The 21,919-nt window shown below is 52.2% G+C and overlaps 1 protein-coding gene and 2 long non-coding RNA genes across 4 annotated transcripts; 2 read left to right on the forward strand and 1 right to left on the reverse strand.

The window, feature by feature from the left end:
- Nucleotides 1-1,939: 1,939 nt before the first annotated feature.
- On the reverse strand, nt 1,940-10,526 carry LTO1 (LTO1 maturation factor of ABCE1). Of its 2 annotated transcripts, XM_072790287.1 has the most exons (6): nt 10,367-10,526; nt 9,144-9,249; nt 7,056-7,126; nt 3,850-3,967; nt 3,470-3,582; nt 1,940-2,978 (listed from the first exon to the last, which is right to left on the reverse strand). In XM_072790287.1, the coding sequence occupies exons 1-5, from the start codon at nt 10,414-10,416 to the stop codon at nt 3,514-3,516; spliced, it is 414 nt and encodes a 137-aa protein (XP_072646388.1). In that variant the 5' UTR covers nt 10,417-10,526; the 3' UTR covers nt 1,940-2,978; nt 3,470-3,513. The 2 variants fall into 2 exon arrangements, with proteins under 2 accessions (XP_072646388.1, XP_072646389.1); XM_072790288.1 differs by lacking the exons at nt 1,940-2,978; nt 3,470-3,582 and adding an exon at nt 5,113-5,232.
- A 13-nt stretch (nt 10,527-10,539) lies between these two features.
- Nucleotides 10,540-21,256, forward strand: LOC140612587 (uncharacterized). The gene is made up of 4 exons (XR_012013740.1): nt 10,540-10,743; nt 19,132-19,259; nt 19,481-19,667; nt 19,999-21,256. It is a non-coding gene; the product is annotated as an uncharacterized lncRNA (long non-coding RNA).
- On the forward strand, nt 10,751-16,046 carry LOC140612588 (uncharacterized). Its single transcript, XR_012013741.1, has 3 exons — nt 10,751-11,099; nt 14,656-14,704; nt 15,049-16,046. It is a non-coding gene; the product is annotated as an uncharacterized lncRNA (long non-coding RNA).
- Nucleotides 21,257-21,919: the final 663 nt, after the last annotated feature.

The raw sequence follows: 21,919 nt of genomic DNA on the forward strand, positions 1-21,919 counted from the left end.
GTTCCAATGACTCACATTCCAGAATTCAATGAAGCAGCTCCAGGTGGAAGGTCTTCTCCTCTCCCAAGTCCTAAGTCAACATTCTTCCCAGTTCTGGGTGGCGGCTACAGGCTGAATTGTGTCCACAAATTCCAATGTTGAAACCCTGATGCCAGCACCTCAGAGTGTGGCTGAACCTGGAAATACGGTCTTTTTTTTTTTTTTTTTTTTTTTTTTTTTAGATTTTATTTATTTGAGAGAGAATGAGCAGGGGAGAGGCAGAGGGAAAGGGGGAAAGGGAGCAGTAGGCTCCCCACTGAGCAGGAAGGATCCCGGGATCATGATCTGAGTTCCGTGACTGAGCCACCCTGGCACCCCCGGAGATGCGGTCTTTAGAGATGGAGGTAACATCAGGTCACTGGGGTGGCCCTGATCCTATACAACCAGGGTCCCTACAGGAGGAGGACACCAGGACACAGACACACATGGGACAACCTAGGAGGACCCAGGGAGAGCACGGCCATCCACATACACAGAGGCCTCAGGAGGACCCCCCCCCACCACCCGGCCTGTGCCTGGACCTCGGGCTTTGTCCTCCAGGATGGGGGACAGTAGTTGTCTGTGGTGAGCCTCAGTCTGTGGTGTGTAACGGTGAGCCAGGTGCATCAGCAGTGGCACAAAATATGCTGGGAGTTTCCAACAGGAAGGAGGGAGCAGGCCAAAGCCTTGGGAAATGTTTCTGTTCCATCAGAAAGGAACAACACCCAAGCCGGAGAGCTCCCAAACTCAAGGCCAATCCGGACAAAGGTCAACATCCAGGAGAACGAGATGCACAGGACAGGACCGGAGAGGATGGGGGAGAGCAAGGATACCCCACCTGGGAACAATGGACACCCACCCCAAACAGCCATGAACAGTAGGACCTTCATCAGCTCATTTAACATGAAGCCCAAAGCAAAGCAGCGCAGGGGCTGGCTGTGAGCTGCTCGATGTCCCAGGGCCAGGTTCTGTCCTGCCCTCTGCTCTATGTGACCAGGTGTGGCTTTACCCAAAGGCGGTACAGTTGCCTGTAGTAATCCAGGTGTCACTTCCGTGGAACAAGGAATTCCAAAATAGATATGGTCTCTCATTAGAGTTGTAAAACCTTTCCCAGAGGCCCCCAGAACCTTCCACTACCACGTCTCCAGCCAGGAGGAGCCATGCGCATGCCTGAGCCCATCACCACAGATGGTGTCACCTGGGACAGAGCAAAGTAAGGGTTAAGGTGGCCTGTTTGTGCTGCAATCAGGGTCTGTCAGAGGGGACTAAGTGTTCCTGGAAACTGAGACTAGGTAGGCACAGGTCAAGCCCAGCGTCCAGGGCCCCTGACAGAGATCAGTGAGGTAGCTCCACCTCATATGATGGAGAGTAAAGCGGCGGTGGCCGCCTGTGGCTCACACGAACATGTGGAACAGGAAAGGCTGAGACCATGGGGGACAGGGAAGGAGGGGGCTCTGGGCAAGAGGGGTTAGTAACAACTGCCAACAGGTGGCCAGGCAGGGTCTGCAGGAACTGACCCTCCCTGAACATCTCAGGGCACCACTCTCCGCAGGAATTATGTCCACAACACATTTTAACAAGATGCATGGACAGAAATGCAACAGGAAGCAGCACCCTGGCCCACTCAACGCAGGACTGCCCTTGGACCTATATCCCATGTACCTTGGAGTAAGGAATGAATGTGCTAGATGTCACGTTAGAAGTGGTCCCAAACAGCCTTCTGCTTTAAAATGTGCCATTTAGGGCAGCCCGGGTGACTCAGCAGTTTAGCGCTGCCTTCAATCCAGGGCCTGATCCTGGAGACCCCGGATTCAAGTCCCACGTTGGGCTCTCTGCATGGAGCCTGCTTCTCCCTCTGCCTGCCTCTCTCTGTGTGTGTCTCTCATGAATAAATAAAATCTTTAAAAAATAAAAAGATAAATAAAATAAAACGTGCCATTTATTTTTCTCCCCACTTGTAAAAGCAATACATTACCAGAACAGAGAACTTAAAAAACATAACAATCCACCAAGGAAAACAGCAATGGGAGCCCCACCCCCACCCCCACCCCATCTGTCCCACCAGGCACTGCCTGCTGGTCTCCGCGGCCACAAGATCCACCTGGGAGGCAGGTGCACAAGCTCCCGGGGAGCGTGGGGCCAGGACGAGGACCGTGCGCAGGGATGAAGCCCACATCTCGTCCTACACCAGCTGAAGCCACATCATTCCTCAGTGCACCAGCCAGGGCAACCAGATGAGAGGGAAGCAAACACCCCGCCCGGCTCCGGCGGGGCCCCCAGCCGCCTCTCAGGACCACAGGATGGCTCAGCACAGCAGCAATCGCTAAGACGTTCCACAATGATTTTCAAAACTGGAACAGTTTTGAACAGTTACCCCTTGAGTCGTCTCATGTGTGACTCTCAGAGACATGGCCTCGGACCTGCCGGCCATGTGGGGGGGCGGTGGGCAGAGGGATGCCGGACAACCAGGAGAAGCCCCTGCCCCACCAATCCGCACCTCCCCATGGAGACAGGGGCCTGCTCAGTGCGGCCAGAACACAAGAGAACTCATGTTATAGGAAGAATGCGGTGTCCTCAACACAAGGCTCTGAAACTCTCTGCATGTAGAACAGCAGCCCAACATTTAGCCTTTAGCCTAAAATATTTGCTCCCTTAACCATTTTTAACGCTGCAAAGCCCCCACGCCCATCTGGAGACAGTGTGAGGAGCATGTCCTGGCTCCCTCTGAACCCCCTCTCAGCCAGATACCCACGTCCACTGGCCGCAGTGGGCTCCCCACGGCTCCGAGAGCACAGCGGGGGCCCGTGCGCTCTGAGCTGAGAGCAGTGGCAACTCCATGGCGGTGACTGCACATTTCAGAGGAGGCAGCACGAGACAGCGGTGACAGGCGGGCGCAGGAGACGAGTCCTTGCTCTGCTGCCGGTGCCCCTGGACCAGGCGGTCCCCGTGGGTTTCCTCATCTGTAAAGTGGGAACACTAGAGGGATTAAACAGAACAGGGGAAGCCCACCACCCAGCGCTGGCACGTCCTAAGGGTGAGTGAGTATCAGTCCCGGCACATCTGCCTGTCAAGTCACATCAAGTCAACCGTGGTACTCTCAGTTTTCAAAAAACCATTCCTCAAAGTGCTGAGTCCAGGCTCGGGGGCAGGGTGATCCTATCCAGAGCCACCCCCAGTCAGGAATGAGCCAGGCGGGCCCAGCTGGAGAGGGCCACCAGACCAGCGACTCTGGACCGGGAGTGAGCGGCCTCACGAGGGCTCCAGCAGGACGCACTCAGACTGCAGAGCAGAGGGCCCAACAAAGGCCAGGCCTGTGTGGAGGGACCGTTGTACAGGCAGCCCCCAGGGAGATGCAAGCCCTTTCACCGGCCACACTGGAACCCTCCCCACAGAACAATGAATACCCCATCATTGTTTTGCCTTGAATCACATTTTTAAACACTTAACATACAGACATCTGTTCCTTGATGTTTCGTCTTTGTTCATCTGTCATCCTCAAAATGAAAGTCCAGAACCTTCTGCGCTAATTTTAAAGTCCGGCTGAACATTTAGTAATGAACAAAGCTGCAAACACAAAAGAAAAAAGATGTATTTTTTTTTAACTCTTGTGTATTTCTACTCATAACGTACAACAAACCTTCTTTCTACCTGCCGCCAACCCCTGAAGAAGTTCTAACAAGTGTTCATTCTCTATACCGTCTTCCGTTTTCTCACACAGAGACACAATGATGTGCTTCTGTGGACCACAAGCGACGTGAGCCCTCGGGGCTGCACGCGCTTACCTCTGAAAAAACGGCACTTCTATCAAAGAGAAACGTACAATGAACAAACCTGTTTAAATTTCCCTCTAATTTTGTCTAAGTCCTCGTGAAGTTTATCATAAGTAGGGTCATCGTAAGGGAACTTCTGAATCATTTCAATCAACGATTCTAAGGCCTTCATCTTTTTGCTGTAAAGCACAGAAATAAACACTTTTAGTCCTCAGTCGCAGTGGGCTCCTCTTACGTACAACTACGCTGATCAATAACTTGGAAGCAGTGGGCATGCTAAGCAGTCTGCGTTCAGAAGCTGGATGAGTAACTTTCTCATTTCACTCAATAATATTTATCTACCTAGCAACACGCTCTCGCCCACACCCCATGCTCAACATTCGGGTGCTATCAGGCTTACGGATATACCTGTATTCCAGCCAGAGAGCAAGCGACTGAAGCAACCCACAAGTCTGCCTAAGTCTCAGACGTGGGAACAGACCAAACCAGACAGGAGGAGAGTGCTGGGGCATGATCCAGCCTGCGCTGGGCCTGGAGTTTGCCAGAACCCAGAAACGTCACGCTCACAGCCTTGGGGAGTTCAGCGGCAGGTACACTAGCAAGCCTGTCCCTCCAAAGGGCAGGAACTGGTGTCTGGCATCTGCATCCAGTTCCCTCTCCTAGGAAGGCAAAGCTTTGCTGGGAGGCGAGGTGATTCCCAGGCACTCAGTTGTTTAACTTGTCTATAACATGCAGACTCAACAGCCACCTCGTGGCTTTTAGAAGAAGTAACCTCTGTAAAGCCCAAAACCTAGCACAGAGTAGGTGCTCAGCAAGTCTTCTGTCTCCTTGCTTCCAATGGACCCTGGAGGCTGAGGCTCATACCAGGGGGGTGGGCGAGACAGTGCAGATGTGCGCATCTGGGAAATTCGTAGTGATCCCGACGCACACCCTCCCCCAGACCACACGGGATCACTGGAGTGTCAGAAGTATACTACAATTTGATTAGTGGGACTTCTACAGAACTTATCCTCAGGATGAATCAAAAGCAACCGACCTCTCCTAAGTACCTGGGCATAATTGTTTTTAGGTACACGAGCAAGTCTGCCGACGACAAGTCACTTTACAAGAACTATGACGGCTACTGCTCTGAGACAATACAAAACTATAAAAGGTCAAAAGCAAGTAAATTACAGCCACCAAGCACTCGGTTTCCAGGGCGATGGAAGGTAGATGCCAACACGTGGGAACCGGCTGTATTCCAGCAGGGTGAGAATACACTCAAGTAGCAACTTATTCTTCTCTGGTCCGTGAAGCTACTCAGAACACACCCGGCCCCACACACCGTCAAAGTCAGTGCCCGTCAGGAGGGTATGACCTGCCCACAGCCGATCCAACAACACGGATGGCGCCAGAGCTCCAGATGCTGGCCAGACGCTGGTCCGCACGAGGCTCCACCAGGTTGCTGGGGGCAGAGGGAAGGGTGGGGGGCCACCTCAGAGTCCATCAGAAAGACACAGTCGTCAACGTAAAGCACCACCCTTTAGTCTGAGATAGTGCCTTCCGTGGTTTCTCTGGCAGTAAAAGCCCCTTATTTTACGGAATGATGGCACAGATTATTTAAAATTGGACTGACATAAATATTATAATGCAAAAAACTGTGCCACACAGCTCTAGGAGAAGGGCTTTCAGGCTGTGTTTCCAGGAGCCCCTCAGAGGGTGCTGAGTGGGGGCGGCAGCGAGGCGTGCTAGCAGGCTTCCACCAGCCCGGGCCAACCCGCACGGGTCCTCCTCTGGGACAGACTGGGTAACAGCTTTAGGAAATCAGGGAGCCCCTACTCAGGGCTGGTGTGAGACCCTCCATGCACAGTACGGCTCTCCTGCAGGAGCCGGCATGTGTCGGAGTAGTGGAGAAGGGGGAGTCTGAAGGGGAGCGCCAAGAACAGCCTCTGCTCGTCCTCTGCTCATCTTCTGATCATCCTCTCCTGGGAGGGGACCGGAGGGGAGAGCCAAGCTCAGCGTTGACTGCCACCCAGTGGCACCCCAAGTTGCCAAAAGCTATTCCCAAGGGTTCTCACAGTCCTCAGAGGACCATCCCCACCCCGGGCGCCCCTTGGCTCATGGACACATCTGGTCCACTGCCAGCTACTTGTGCCAATGGAGCGTCCCAGGGACTCGACGGAGGCAGGGTAGGTAATCTCAGCATCACCCACCATCAGTGATAAGCACCCTTGTGCTCACATTCAGATATGAGGTACCCAAATTCTAGAAAGTCAAAATATTTCAAATAAGACGATGAGTCACTAGAACAGGGCAGGGAGGGATCCCTGGGTGGCGCAGCGGTCTGGCGCCTGCCTTTGGCCCAGGGCGCGATCCTGGAGACCCGGGATCGAATCCCACATCGGACTCCCTGCATGGAGCCTGCTTCTCCCTCTGCCTGTGTCTCTGCCTCTCTCTCTCTCTGTGACTATCATGAATAAATAAATAAAATCTTTAAAAAAAAAAAAAAAAAAAGAACAGGGCAGGGACACCTTCCCTGCTGTCATCCACTCTCCCCAAGCCCCTCTCAGGCCAGGCAAAGCCAAAAGACATCAAGACAAAGCAGAGCACCAACCAAAGCGGATTCTGGGCTCCCAGGAGCGGCAGGACGGCCAGGCCACATGTGCCTTTGCTTCTGGGTTCATTTCCAGGTTAAGAATGAAGACAGATGTGCAACAGGGTCACAGGGGTTTCAGCAGGTAGCACATACTGAGAACAGCTTAAAAACTACAAACGATCCAAAAATAGCTAGCCTTTACCCGGCATGTGCAAGTACCAGACACGTGTTAAACACGCTCACTGCCTCATATCACTAGCAGATCTAGTCGGCTGCTGCAGTAAAAAACCAGTGACAACAGAATCACCATTTCTGACCTTAGCCATAGCAAGACTACAATGCTGCGTTTATTAGAAGCCGTGGGGAAAGATGAATGGGAAGATATAATCCACGTCAACATTATTTTACTGGCAGGGGGTCTAAAATCCACCTGGTGCTGTGACGCCTGCAGGGAAAAGGCAGAGAGCTCCAAGATTCTCGACAAGTAGTAACAACCGTGTTCACCAAACACCAAAAATGAGCTCTGCGCTCCCTTTTCACGACTTCCTATAAACATAAAAACATTCCAGTTTGGTCTATTTTCTCCATGTAGCAGATGAGGAAACTGAGGCACAACTGCCCAAAGTCAGAATAAGCTATGGAGCCACACTTGTGCTCCACACACTAAAAAGGAAAGAAGTCTTCAACCTTACCTGTCTTTCTCAGTGGTACATGTGTGCAGGAGGCACCTCCAAGCGAAAGCAAAGCCCTGATAGCACCCAATCTGTGGATTTACAGAACAGTGAAGAGTGAAATTAAGCGAGGAGCTACTCTAATTGTCAAGCTCTCAAAACTAAAGGTGGGTACGAAGGTCAGCAGTGCTTCTCATGCTGCGGTTCTGGAAGCACTTGATGGGCATCAGACCACGGACATTAGGTGGCCGAACCACAGGTGGGGTGGCGGCCTCCCAGAAGGTCCCACTGGCCCCCACCCCTGGGTGTACACGTCCTGTGTGGTCTCCTCTAACTGTAGCAGAGTGGCCTGTGTGGCCAGTAGAACACGGAGGAAAAGGCAGCGAATGGCTTCTGAATGTAGGCCTAGCGGATGTCACTCCCACCTTGCTGTCTTAAAGCTGCTCGAGCAGCCCCAGCAGTGCCCTCATATAGTTGCGGGCCTGACTCCAGCCCAGAGCCACAAGCACGCAATCCAGCTGCTCCTGGACTCTTGCTCCTCAGGATGTGTGTGAGATAATAAGCTTGTTGTCTGAGACCCCCACAGTTTGCCGTGACTCGCTCTGCTGCAGCAGACATCTACCACAGTCATGTCTGCCACAAGCTCTGCCAGGTAAACCCAGTATCCACAGCTAGGGCCAATTGAGGGAGAAGGACAGGAGAGAAGACAACTGTGGATTTCAGAGGATTTCAACGGGAACGGAAATGCAACATTTTCATGTGACACAGGGTCAGGATTCAGGTGGCTGAAGACCCAGGGCAGCACCACGATATCCAGGGTAAGGGGAGGTGGCCGAGGATGGCTTCTGTCATTCCCTAGACTATACTTCATTCGCTTTACACAGGCACACCTCAGAGATGCGGGTTCGGTTCCAGACCACCGCACCAGATGAACTATTTGATTTCCCAGCACATGTGAAAGTTTTGTTTATACCACAGTGTACTCTATCACAGGTGCAGTATGTCTACAAAACAACGTACAGGGGCGCCTGGGTGGCTCAGTCAGTGAAGCATCTGCCTTCGGCTCAGGCTACAATCCCAGGGTCCTGGGATTGAGTCCCACATTGGGCTCCCTGCTCAGCAGGGAGTCTGCTTCTCCCTCTCCTTCCCTCTCCCTCTGCTGGTGCACACAGGTGTGCACTTTCTCTCTCATAAAGTCTTTTAAAAAATGAACAAAATAAAAAAATAACAAGTCTAAACAAAATAATCTACATAACTTTAGATAAAAAATGCTTTATTGCTGGGATGCCTGGTGGCTCAGCGGTTGAGTGTCTCCCTTCAGTTCAGGGTGTGATCCCAGGGTCCTGGGATCGAGTCCTGCGTCGGGCTCCCTGCAGGGAGCCTGCTTCTCCCTCTGCCTGTGTCTCTACCTCTCTCTCTCTCTCCCTCATGAATAAATCAAATCCTAAAAAAATAAAAACACTTTATTGCTAAAAAAACGCTAGCCATCATCTGAGCTCTCAGCGAGTCTTAGTCACTAACTTCAGATCACCGAAATGAATATAATAATGGAAAGGTTTGAAACAATGCAAAAATTACCAAAGTGTGACACAGAGACAAGAAATGACCAATGCTGCTAGAATAATGATGCTGACAGGCCTGCCTGACACGGGGGTGCCACAGACCTTCTATCTGGAAAAATCACGGTATCTGTGGTGCACACTTGGCCAGGTGTGCTTGCACAGCAACATGCTCTGTTGGCCTGGACGAGGAACTCTGCTCCATCAGCATTCTTTAGTCCACTGCTGTTTACTTTTTTTATTTTTTAAATTTTATTTATCCATTCATGATAGACATAGAGAGAGAGAGAGGCAAAAATACAGGCAGAGGGAGAAGCAGGCTCCACGGAGGGAGCCCGATGTGGGACTCAATCCCGGGACTCCAGGATCACACCCTGGGCCAAAGGCAGGTGCTAAAATGCTGAGCCACCCAGGGATCCCCTCCACTGCTTTTTAAAGAGGCCTGCAGTTCTGGCTCTACCATACTGATCAGCACAGCAAATCATAAACTATAAGTGAAAAGGATTCACTTTTAAAAATCGGGGTGGGGCATCTCCCCGCCCCCCCTTACCTCCGATCCAATTTTGGCTCCATGTAACGTGCCATACTGTCTTCCTTCAATTATACCCAAACTGTTGCCTTCTTCATACCCTTCCTGATATCCTTCCCCATGAAACCTGTGACGGAGAAGCAAACTTGATCAAAGGAACAGGACAAAGAGTGTCTATCCCGGAAAATAAAATTTTCTCTCCCCCATCACCCAGACTCAGCAAGACGAGACACAGTGCAGTAGAAGGTGTTGAATTTCAGTCCGAAAAACGCAGGTCACAATTCCAGCTCTACCGCGCCTCCGCGGGCAGGTCACCCCACCTGCTGAAGCCGAATCTGCCTCTCCTACAACCTACAGCGAAGTGTGTGTGTGTGTGTGTGTGGGGGGGGGGGGGGGGTGATGGATCCCAAACCTGGTAAGAGACCAGAAACACAGAGGAAAGTTTTGGAGACCCAAATTCAAGGGCCTCGCCCCCTACTACTCAGTAAGTCTGGAGGAGGAAGGCCGCGGAGTCTGCTTTTTGAAACCTCCTGGGTGCGTCTAGTCCGCAGCGAGGAGGCTAGCGAGCCACGGTTCTATGTCAACCGCTTCACGACACTCTGCCATACACCCGGGCTTTCCACTGCTAGGGCACACTGGAAGGGAGCAGCGCCGCCGGCTGACAGCGCACCGCAGGCGGTGCTGCCTGGAATCCGGGAGGGCGCCACGGTGGAGGGGGCGCAAGTAGACCAGTTTGCTGGGGCCCCGTGGGGCGGCATATGCTTCCACCTACCGGCTGCACCACCCCGGGGGGCGACCTTGCCCCTCGTCTGTAAAACGGGGTGAACGAGAAGGTGTGAGTCGCAAAGAGGGGCTGAGACAGTTCACCGGGATCCGACACAGCGCAGCGAGGGCTTCACACCAAGCTCTACACCAGCGTCAGCGGCTGAGGGTTACGCGCTCGCTCGGTCCCGACCGACGTCGGCCGATGCCTCCGGGGGCCGGGCCCTGAGGATGGCCACGACGCAGCTGGCGGGTCCGCACCGTCACCGCCCAGGGCGCCCGGCGGCGGCGGGGGCGGGGGCTGCGGGGGCAGGCGGAGGCCCGGCCGTCCCACCGCGAGGGGCGAGGCCCGTCCCACCCAAGCCCGCGGCGTCCCCGGGGCAGGGCAGGCATCAGGCCGCGCAGAGGCCCCCACCCCACTCACCGGGCCGCGCTGCCCCCGCAGCCGAGGGGCCGGACGCCCGCCGGGCCCCGCCACCCACCTCTCGTCCGCCATCACGATGGCGTCGAACATGTCCTGACTCCCAGCCATGGCGGCTCCCGGCCCACGGGCTCCGCCGCCGCCGCCGCCCTCCCGAGCTCCGCGCTCACGCACCGCTCCTGCGGCGGCGAGGCCACTTCCGGGGGCGGCGGCGCGGGGCAGGCCGGGTAAGGACGGCTCGCGGGAGGGTCCAGCCGGCGCCGCGCCAGCCGGGACGCATGCGCGCCGGGAGGCGGGGGGCGTAGGGGGCGGGGCCGGCGACGTCCCGGCCAACCTCTGCTCACCGCCCCCGAAGAGAGGCTCGGAGTTCCAGGTGGGGCGTGCAGGTGGGCGTCCAGGTGCAGCCTCCGCACGAGGGCCATGGAGGAAATCACGAAGGCAAGACCAATGTATTTTACTACGTGAAAATGCAAACTCGTGCATATGCCCAAAGTGGTGATGATATTAAAAGCCGGGAACAGTCGGTCACAAATATTATAATTAAGGGAGTTATGTGTCCGGCTTATAAAGAACTTACTGAAATGGATAAGCAATGCGTGCATCCTAACAGAGGCGAAGAGATGGGCCAAAGGCTTGAGTGCAGAGGTCACCTATGGGGCGGGCAGTGTGCAGAACGGGGTGTCGGCCCGTGACCTTGAGCCTCACCTCCAGGACTTGCTGGTGTTGGCTGAGCATCGTCCTCACGTGCACCCCGAGCACTCCAGCAGCCGCCAAAAATCATGCTTGAGGCCAAAGTAAGGTCATGAAAAATGCTCCTGATGTTCTGGGAGGGGCGGGGGGGAGCCTACCTATTCTCGAATTCCAATTACATTAAATAATTATGCTTTTAAAAAGCATGTAAAGCACACCAAGATCTCCACAGGGACTAGATCTAGATTTTGGAATTACATTAATTTTTAAATGTCCTCTTTTATATTTCTTTCTGAGTAGTCCATGTTTGGTAGTGAACTTAAGTAACTCATAGGAGCACAGGAAAAGACTCTAAAACATTTTTTTTTTCAGAAGGTGAAGTTAAATAGACTTTGTATATTTTGTTGGTTAAAGATCTTTTCGTTTTTAGGTGGTTTTTTTTTTTTCCCATCAGCAAATAAAATCACAAAATATTTGAGATGTAGGAAAATGGGCAAAGCAAGCAAGCAAGGAAGCAAGCAAATAAATCCACTTTCCCACTACTCCGGCCACCAATTAATTTTTGTTTAAAGATTAGGTATATTTATTTTAAAAAATATGTTTTAATGTTTTTTAAAGATTTTATTTATTTATTCACGAGAGACACAGAGAGAGGCAGAGGTATAGGCAGAGGGAGAAGCAGGCGCTCCACAGGGAGCCTGACATGGGACTCAATCCCAGGACCCTGGGATCACACCCTGAGCCAAAGGCAGCTCCTCAACTGCTGAGTCACCCAGGTATCCCTATTTTATTTTATTTTTTAAAAGATTTTATTTATTTATTCATGAGAAACACACAGAGAGAGGTAGAGACATAGGCAGAGGGAGAAGCAGACTCCCTGCGGGAAACTTGATGCAGGACTCAATCCCAGGACCCCAGGATCACAACCTGAGCCAAAGGCAGACACTCAACCACTGAGCCACCCAGGCACCCCAAAAGATTATTTATTTTCGAGAGAGAGCACAAACCCATATTTGGGGGGGGGGGCAGAGGGAGAGAAAGAGAGAGTCCCAAGTAGATTTTGTGCTCAGCATGGAGCTGCATGATGGGCTCCATCCCAGGGCCCCCGACCCACAACGTGAGCTGAAACCAAGAGTTGGATGCTTAACTAATTGCATCACCCAAGCTTCCCCACCCCACCACCACAAGTTAATTTTTGCTAATTCTGTTACATTTTTCCCCTTTGAATTTTCACATTAAAATAATCATATATGTACAATTTTTTATCCTTACCCCCGCCTATTAATGAGTTAAAAAAGAACACTTCATATTATATTACAAAAATGTCCCAAATAAGGGAATGGTTTTCGCATTATTACATATATAAAATAGATTTTTTGAACATAAACCTCAGTTGAAAGAAAATGCAACAAGCTATATCTTTTGGTATGGGAAAACAGTATGTGGTGGAGAAAGGCTGATACAGGATGAAACCCATGGATAGAAAGATGTATGCAGAAAAATATGAGTCTTAATTTCAAACCTTAAATAACTGTGCAAAGCTTTGAAAGATTACATGTGCTACAGAAATCAACAGTATTGATTCAAACTATTGTTTTGAAAATAAAGCCTTGGAGAGGGCAGCCTGGGTGGCTCAGCAGTTTAGCTCCATCTCCAGCCCAGGGCGTGATCCTGGAGTCCTGGGATCGAGTCACACATCAGGTTCCCTGCATGGAGCCTGCTTCTCCCTCTGCCTGTGTCTCTGCCTCTCTCTCTCTCTCTGTCTCTCTCATGAGTAAATAAAATCTTTAAATAAAATAAATAAAATTAAAAAATAAAAAATAAAAGCTTTGGAGAGATCCTCCCCTCCATGTGTTCCATGGTTGTGTTCCTAAAATACTGCCTTGAACCCGGATTGTTTTAACAGAGTAAGAGATTGGTTGTATTATCTTGGATTATCAATACTTGTTCACAACTTGCTTCATTTTCAAATAAGAACCAGACTTTAAAAGCAGGAACTCGAAGGTAGAAAAAGGCAATTTCAACATACAAATAAAATTTATCGGGCAGCCCAAGTGGCTCAGCGGTTTAGCGCTGCCTTGGGCCCAGGGCGCGATCCTGGAGTCCCGGGATCAAGTCCCACATCAGGCTCCCTGCATGGAGCCTGCTTCTCCTTCTGCCTGTGTCTCTGCCTCTCTCTCCCCCTATGTCTATCATGAATAAATAAAATATTTAAAAAAAAAATCATAGAGCAGGGATCCCTGGGTGACGCAGCGGTTTGGCTCCTGCCTTTGGCCCAGGGCGCGATCCTGGAGACCCGGGATTGAATCCCACATCAGGCTCCCGGTGCATGGAGCCTGCTTCTCCCTCTGCCTGTGTCTCTGCCTCTCTCTCTCTCTCTCTCTCTCTGTGTGACTATCATAAATAAATAAATAAATAAATAAATAAATAAATAAATTTTAAAAAATCGTAGAGCAAAAATGCCCTTCATAATCAGAAGGAAAAAAGAAGCAATTTCAAATTCTTAAAGTTGTTAGATGACAACTTACTTCCAAGAAATAAGTCTTCCTCTCATTCTATATTCATCAAAAATAAATGAAAACACAACTAGAAAAATGATATTTAGGGGGCTTTAACATTCCAGTGTGACCTTCCCCCTGGGGCAGGTGGCAGAGAACCCAAGGACTGGGTCCCCTAAGGGCTCTAGAGCTAATTCTCTGTTCCTTCCCCAAAGGGGAGCTCTGGGAACCTGTGCAGAAGGACCAATTTCTTTTTCCTCTTTTTAACCCACTGGGGTTTTTTTAAATTAAGTTTTTAATTCCCATATAGTTAACATACAGTATAATATTAGTTTTAGGTGTACCATAAAGAGATACAACACCTCCATACATCATCACACATCGTACCCGGTGCTTATCACAACAGGTGCCCTCCATCCCCATCACCTATTTCCCCATTCCCTCCACCTCCCCTTTACCATCAATGTGTTCTCTGTAGTTGAGTCTATTTCTTTGTCTCTCTTTTTCCCTTTCCTCATATGTTTTGTTTAAGTTCCACCTATGAGTGAGATCCTATGGTATTTGTCTTTCTCTGACTTATTTCACTTTGCATAATACTCTCTAGCTCTATCCATATTGTTGCAAATGGCAAGATTTCATTCTTTTTGATGGCTGAGTAACATTCCACCGCATGTCTATACCACCTCTTCTTTATCCATTCATCAATCAGTGGACACTCGGGCTGCTTCCATAACTTGGCTAGTGTAGATAAAGCTTCTATAAGCACGAGGTGCACGTATCTGTCTCTGAATTCGTGTTTTTGTATTTTGGGGAGTAGATACCCAGTAGTGTGATTACTGGATCACAGGGTAACTTTCAGAGGAACCTCCATGCTGTTGTCCACAATGGCTGCACCAGCGTGCCTTCCCAGGAGGACCATTTTTGACCTGCCTGCTCAGGAATCTCTTGCAGCAAAAAGGCAGGAGACTTGTGGTGGGACTGGAGGTCTGGTGCTGTGACCAGTGACCAAGAGGCTTGTCCAAGCACTCACACCCAACGGAAGGGCTCTGGCCAGCAGGGGTCAGCCTCCACCCCTGGGACAAGTTCTGAGATTTGGGCCAGAGCTTGTGACCCCAGCACCCTTCTCTAGCTCCTAATCACTCCATCTCCCTGCCTGTCCCAGGATCTACAGGGGACACAGCCAATGCTTCCAAATGCAAGAAGGAAGAAAGGTGAGTCTGGGCAGGTAGGCCCCACGGGAATTCCTTAAAGCTCGGCTGGTTTCAGGGGAGTCATGTGCCTGTGGCGAAGCAGAGACTATTTGGGGAAAGTAGTGAAAGATCTGGCAGTGGTACTTTCACTGAGAAGGAGCCAACTTCTGTGCACTGTGTTAGCTTAGGCTGGACTGTCCTGCAGCGACAAACATACCCCGACATCTCAGGGGTTTCTGCTGGGAAGGGCTAATTCCTCTCACACAGGGTCCAGCATGGGCCATGCAGGCATGTTTCCAAAACTGTGATTTTCTTTTTTTTTTTTTTCCTTTTCTCAAGATTTTATTTATTTTTTTATTTGAAAGAAAGAGAGCTTATGAGCAGAGGGGAAGGGCAGAAGGAGCAGCAGACTCCCCGCTGAGAGGAAGCCTGATGAGGGGCTCAATCCCAGGACCCTGGGATCATGACCTGAGCTGAAGGCAGACGTTGAACAGACTGAGCCACCCAGGTGCCCCCTGAGACTGTGATTTCAAAGTAAATGAAGGTTTATTTTTTTTTATTTTTTTATTTTTTTAAGAAGGCAGGCAGCCAGATTTATTATTTTTTTTATTTATTTATGATAGGCACACAGTGAGAGCAAGAGGCAGAGACACAGGCAGAGGGAGAAGCAGGCTCCATGCAGGGAGCCCGACGTGGGACTCGATCCCAGGCCTCCAGGATCACGCCCTGGGCCAAAGGCAGGCGCCAAACCGCTGTGCCACCCAGGGATCCCTAAATGAAGGTTTAAAAGAAAATATGAATGTTGGAATATTAGCAGATGCCAACCTTGCAAAGCTTACTCTGCAAAGGGCCCGTGAGAGAGTGGGTGCTCTGTAGATGATATCAAGTGCATAAGGGAAAAAACTCAGCCGGCAGGTGGCTGGGAAGCACCACCCCCCACCATCACCACCAGGCCAGGGGAGGGAGTAGGGATCAGAGGCCACCAGGACTGTGTATCCCTGGCATGTTTGACCACAGCCTGTGGGGGTCAGCCCCCTAGAGGGTAGCCAGGTAAAGGGTTTCCTTTCCTAAGCTCAAAGCCCTCTTACCAAAACAGAGCCCAGCCCTTCAGAGCTGGGTGCACGTCCCTGTGTCTCTAGTTGAGGAAATGGAACCACAGAGCAAGCAGTGACTGGTACAGGCTCTGCGCGGCCTCCCACCATGGCCACTCAGGAGTGGTCTTGTTGAGGCCACATGGGGCAGTGAAGGTGGGACCCAGCTCTGCTGCCCTGGCCTGGTGGGATATTCAAATTCCCCTCCCAACAGGATGGTGACATTGGAAGGCAAGGCTGGGGCCCCCTGTAAGGACTTTGGCCGGGGGGGGGGGGGGGGGGGGCGGGGAAGACACCCTGTATGGGGTCTGCAGCAATAAAGACTGAACCCCCTTTATCTGCTTCCTCTTCCTCTAAGTGTGTGGTGCTGCTCCAGGAAACCAGCTTTTCTGAGCATCTGAAATGCAGTGTCACCCACTGGGCATTAGTGGAATCACCTCCCTGGTGCTTTGCTCATCTGTAGAATGGGAGGCATACTGGTACCCACTTGCGGGGTTGATAAGAGGATGAGTGCCTGGGTGCAGGAGATGCAATAACTACCTTAGTAACTATTACAGGGACGCCTGGGTGGCTCAGCGGTTGGGCGTCTGCCTTTGGCTCAGAGCGTGATCCCAGTCCCCAGGATCGAACCCCACGTCCGGCTTCCTGCGGGGAGCCTGCTTCTCCCTCTGCTTATGTCTCTGCCTCTCTCTGTGTCTCTTAGGAATAAATAAATAAATGAAATCTTAAAGAAGATAACTATTACAAACACGATAACTTCCGGGTGCATCTGTCGGGTCGCAGAAGGGAAGGAGCCTTCCCGTCCGTCGTGCTCTCCTGGGGTCTAGGATTCCAGCTGCTTTTCCACCGACACAGCGGGCCGGAGGGCGGAGACCGGCCCGGGCACCGGCCACTGGGGGGCGCCGTTGCGCCGCAGGCCGCTCCTCCCCGCGACGCTCAGGGCCACCACCTGCCGCCTGGACCGGGAAATCCCTCCCAGTGGCCCTTCTATGGGGCTGGAGCTTTCTTCTCCGCAACTTCCATTTCCCTAGCCAGGCTGCAGTAACCTTGATAAGGACCCACTTATCTGTGTGTCAGACCCTCTCCTTAGGGTCCACTTAGGGTACCACGTGTAATACTTTAAAACGTGCTTTGGAGAGGGACTTTATCAGCATTACTCAGGGTGGACACTGAGGGTCCCAGCGTGTGGGGGGGGGGGGGTCGGTTGGTGGGGGCTACTTGGCTTCTAAGGGATAGATGTCAAAGCCATCCCTGGGTTGGCCACCTCAGACCACATGGCTTCCCTCCGTTACCACCTGCCCCGGCCTCTATCTACTCAGCCCCCATTAGAGCAGGACCCGGCCGGCTACCAGTGTCCAGCTCTCAGCCCTCAGATCACATACGGAGGATATGCGCTCAGGCCAACTGACACTATCCAGCTCTGATGGATGAACAAGATCCTGGAGCCCTACATCCCACGTCCCCCCACTCAGCACCCGCATCAGCTTGCCTTGGTCTGGGCCCAGCTGCCCGCAGCTCTCAGACTCCTCATCCAGGGCTGGTGTTGGATCCAGGGCCTGGGCTCCCCACCTATGTGCTCCCCACTGCTACCTAGGTGGCAGGCACTCCACCTGGAGCCTGGGAGCCACAGGGCAGGGCAGCTGACAAGGAAGGAGATGACTCCCAGTCTGCCTCGGAGCTCTCCTGCGCCCACCTGCCAGGGATCTGGCAGTCCTGGACCAGTGTCAGTAGGGGGCGAATGAAATCCCAGGCCTGGGGGGCCTCACCATCCTCTGTCTTCCCTACAGCAACCTGGCAATCCCTTGCGGCGGTTGTGAGGACGGACTGTGCCCTAGTGTGCAGTAAAATTGCCCCTGGATAAATCAGGAGTGTAATCCACAGCCTCTGTAAACATCTGTAATGTGCATAACCTTTCCAACAAAGCAACTCCTCTTGCTTCTTTCCACCTGTCATGGGTTGTTGAATGATGTCCTCCGAAAGATATGTCCAAGCCTTAACCCCCTCCCAAGAACCAGAGAATGTGACCTTAGTTGGGAAATGTATCTTTGCAGAAGTAAGGATCTTGAGACGAGATGATTCGGGATTACCTACCTGAGCCCTAAATCCCATGGCAGGTGTCACGTGTCATGTTGTAACACAAAAAAGGAGACACAGAGAGGGGCCACATGAAGACAGAGATGGACGCTGGAGGGGCAGTGGCCACAGCCAGGGATGCCTCGGCCCCCCAGCAGGTAGAGGAAGCAGGAGGGACCCTCCCTTAGCGCCTCCGGGGGAGCGAGGCCCTGGCTACACCTTGATTTTGGACTTCTGGCCTCCAGACTGAGAGAGCAAACTTCTCTTGCTTTAAGTTTCCTAGTTCTTTGTAATGTGTGATGGCAGGTCCAGGAAAGCAACACAGGAACACTGCTGGTAGGAGGGAACAGAGCAGCATCCCAGGGCCTCCAACAAGACAGGCCGAGGGGCTGATCCCTGTCCCCTGCAGGAGGGATCCCAGGCAGGATGAGGCAGGTGAGCTTAGCTGTTGGGGCTGGGGAAGACTGGATCCAAGAGATGGGCAGGATGGATCCAGACCCCACGGTGAGCGATTGGCATGGAGAAGCCGTGATGAGGCCAGAGAGTGGAGTGGAGGCTGGAAGGTGGACGGGGAGGCGGGAGGTGAGGGCAGCGAGCAGAGGGCTGCAGAGGGGAGTGTGTGGTGCCTGGAACCACGGAGGCACCTACACATTGTGCCAACGTGCACGCAGCCCTGACAGGGGCCGGGGTGGGCTGGGGGGGCTTCATCCCTGCCCATAGCTGGCTTTTTCACAAGGAGAATAACTCATGCCTTGGCATTAGTGAAATTAAATAGGCATCTCTTTAAAAGGAACCTCGCGTGGAATCCAAGGATCACCCCATTCAACAGGCTGGAAGGTGGAGGCCCCCAGAGGGCCACGGGGTTCTGCCGCTGGTGTCAACTGGGGCCAGTAAGGACTCCTCCCGGGCTCCCGCCTGGCCCGCAGTTGTCCAGGAGCCCCGACTGCTGCAGAGGCTGCACCCCACCCACGTGGCCTGGCAGACACTGGTGACGTGTCCCCTATTCTGTTCGGCACCCCATGGCACGTGTGGCTCCCCCGGGACCTGCATCCCAGTGCTGGGTGACCCCCATGGCCCTTGGAATGAAGTGCACCTTCTCCACCTGGCCAAAGGAGCCCTCCTTGCCCAGGGGGGCCCTCCTGGGGACAGGATTCTAGCGAGCTCCCCGGGTCACCCCCAGCGAGGGCACTTGGGACTCCCCTTGCCAACAACCCAGGCAGGTTTCACCGTGAGCCTGGCATGGCAGCACGGGTACAAACTCTCTTATGTTGTCTTCACTAACAGACCACACGGAGACAGACGAGAGGTTGCTGAGAGCACCGTGCCCAAGCCGTGCCAGAGCCAGAATACCAGACAGGGTGGCTGCGCCAGCACTCGCTTGTCATCTCAGTCCTGGAGGCTGGCAGTGTGAGGTATGGCTGCTCCGGAGGGAGCCCTCTCTCCTTGGCTTGCAGATGGGCCTTCCCCGTGTGTCCTGCTCACCCCTCATGGTGACCTCGTGTTACCTCAATCACCTCTTGAAAGGCTCCATCTCCAAATACAGTGACATTCTGGGGCGCTGGGGGAGGGGGAGGGAGGGAGGGAAGGAAGGGGAAGAAACTGAGGTTTCTTCGTGGTCTGTCTTCCTCTGCAGACGGGCTGGAAGGAAGGAGACATACAGCCATTCTCAGACGGAGGGATGACGAGGAGATCGTGCTGCCAACCACACTTGTCTCTAAAGAGTGGCCAAAGGAAGTTCCCTAAGAGTAAGAAATTATGATGGAAAAGGTCTCCTGGAACCTTAGGAAGGAGCCAAGAGCATTGGCCTGGTAAAACCAGGGGTAAGTCCATCAGACGATCCTTCTCATGAGGTTTCCAAATCATACTTGATGGTTGAGGCCAAAACTGTTAACAGTATGGGATGTGGTGCTTACTAGAGTTGTCTGCCTGTCTCTCTGTCTTTCTCTCTCTGCTCCCAGTTGCAAAAGACACCCCTTCTTTTGTTTCCCCATGCCCTAATGAGACTCCCTTCTCACGACCTTGAAAGTGTCCTGAGCCCGAGGCAGGGGCCACTCTTCTGTCTCCCTATAACTCCATGACCCATTTCTGGGTCCAGGGTGGTCTTATGCCCACAGTCCCCTTATACTTCTCTGTCTTTTGGATCATTTCTAGGTGGCATTTCCTAACCCGGAGGAGAAAAGCTTGCCAATTCAGCACGGCAGCTGGTGAATCAACAAATGCAGGCATTTACTGAGACTTCTGTCCCCTCTGGGGAAGCACCCTGCTCCCAATCCCTGAGCTTCCCGGGCTGATTCCTCCCAGTGTGGTGGGGGTGGCTCAGGGCTGACCAGTCATTGTGTCCTGGCCCCTGGCTGCAGAGATCTGGAGATCTGGTGGGGAATCACCAGGGGACAGGAGGGTGGGGAGAGGGTCCCAGATGCTTGTGGGAGCTGTGGGGGGTGGGGGTAAGAGAAGCTGCCGCTGCTGGGGACCATCTGTCCTTACCTTAGGAGGGGAGAAGATGCAAAAGCTGAAGGACAGAGACACTGATGTGTTGAGCCGCCCCCACCCCCAAGCACACCTGGCCTTTCAACAAGGTGAACCCCAAGGACAACAATCTAGAGGCAGCACGAGGATTCTCACTTGGCAGGTGCAGAAACAGTCCAAAGAAAGAGTTCTTTTGAGTTCTGCTTCTGGGATCTCACCACTGGACAGGCTTATTCAATCAAGCCCCTTCCTGCCCCTGGTACTTTCTCGGTAGTTGACCCCCACGTCTGTGGCATAGATCTAAAGCTAGTGCTGCCAGACAAAATACAGGATGCCCCCTTAAATTTGAATTTTGGATGAACAATGAATAATTTCTTAGCATAAGTAGGTCTCATATTGCATGGACATATGTATACTAAAAAGTATGTTGCTTATCTGAAATTCAAATTTCACTGGGCAGGTCAGGCTTTTGTTTGCTTAAACTTAATAGCACTGTCTAAGGCGCAAAGGGAGATGCAGCAAAAAGGGGAAGGCCACCTTCCTAGGAGGAGCAGAGTTAGGTCAGGGGGTTGGACGCAAGAAGCAGTCTTGAAGAATCATCCTCCTGTCTCCTGCCAGAGTGCCCACATCAGCCATAAAGGTGGTCATCACAACGTTTTGCCCGTCAGGTCAAGTGAAAACGTGACCTGGAGTGAAAATGTATTAACCATCAACAGTCTAGTGTGAATTAGTTTACAAAAATGTGCATTTAGGGCAGCCCCAGTGGCCCAGTGGTTTAGCGCCGCCTTCAGCCTGGGGTGTGATCCTGGAGACCCGGGATCGAGTCCCACATCGGGCTCCCTGCATGGAGCCTGCTTCTCCCTCTGCCTGTGTCTCTGCCTCTCTTTCTCTGTGTCTGTCATGAATAAATAAATAAAATCTTTAAAAAAAAAACAAAAACAAAGATGTGCATTTACTCATTATTGTCAGCTATGCTGTGGGGAGGACACTCCATTCCTTTTTCCCTGAAGTGTTTGTCTCCAGAGCACAAAAGATCAAATATAAAATGGTTTTCCTGTGGCCAGTCAACCTGGGCTGCGCATGTGAATCTTCGGGGAGCTTTACAAAATCGTAATATGCAGGCCACACAAATTCCAATTAAACCCAATCTCTGGGGATGTGCTCTAACCACTCTCTTTCCCAAGGTGATTCCACTGTGCAACCGAATTTAAGAATCAGTAGAAATAATTGTTCTGGGCCAGTTCGAGTCCTGGTGAGGGCTGCTGCTGTCTGGCGGCCCACTCTGTGCCAGGCATCTCGCAGACAGATTCCATTTGGTTCTCCCAATAGTCCTGCAATGCACACCTTGTTCATCTCACGGTTCACATGAAGTTGCAGGCTCACAGGGGTGACTTGACGTACTCCAAGTGACACAGGTTAATAGGCCGGAGGATTTCTTGCCTGAACCCACAGTCCTTCCACCATGCTGCTTCCGGGCTCTGCAGCTTTGGATGGGTGCCTTCCCTGGGTGGTCCTGTACTCCATCACCTGTAGAACAAGGGGTAGAGGATGCTGGTCAGCAGGGGTCACCCATTCTGCAGTGTCATGGGGCAGAGGGGAGAGGCAG

The sequence above is a fragment of the Canis lupus genome, chromosome 21 (genome assembly GCF_048164855.1).
Source record: "Canis lupus baileyi chromosome 21, mCanLup2.hap1, whole genome shotgun sequence".
NCBI lineage: Eukaryota > Metazoa > Chordata > Mammalia > Carnivora > Canidae > Canis > Canis lupus.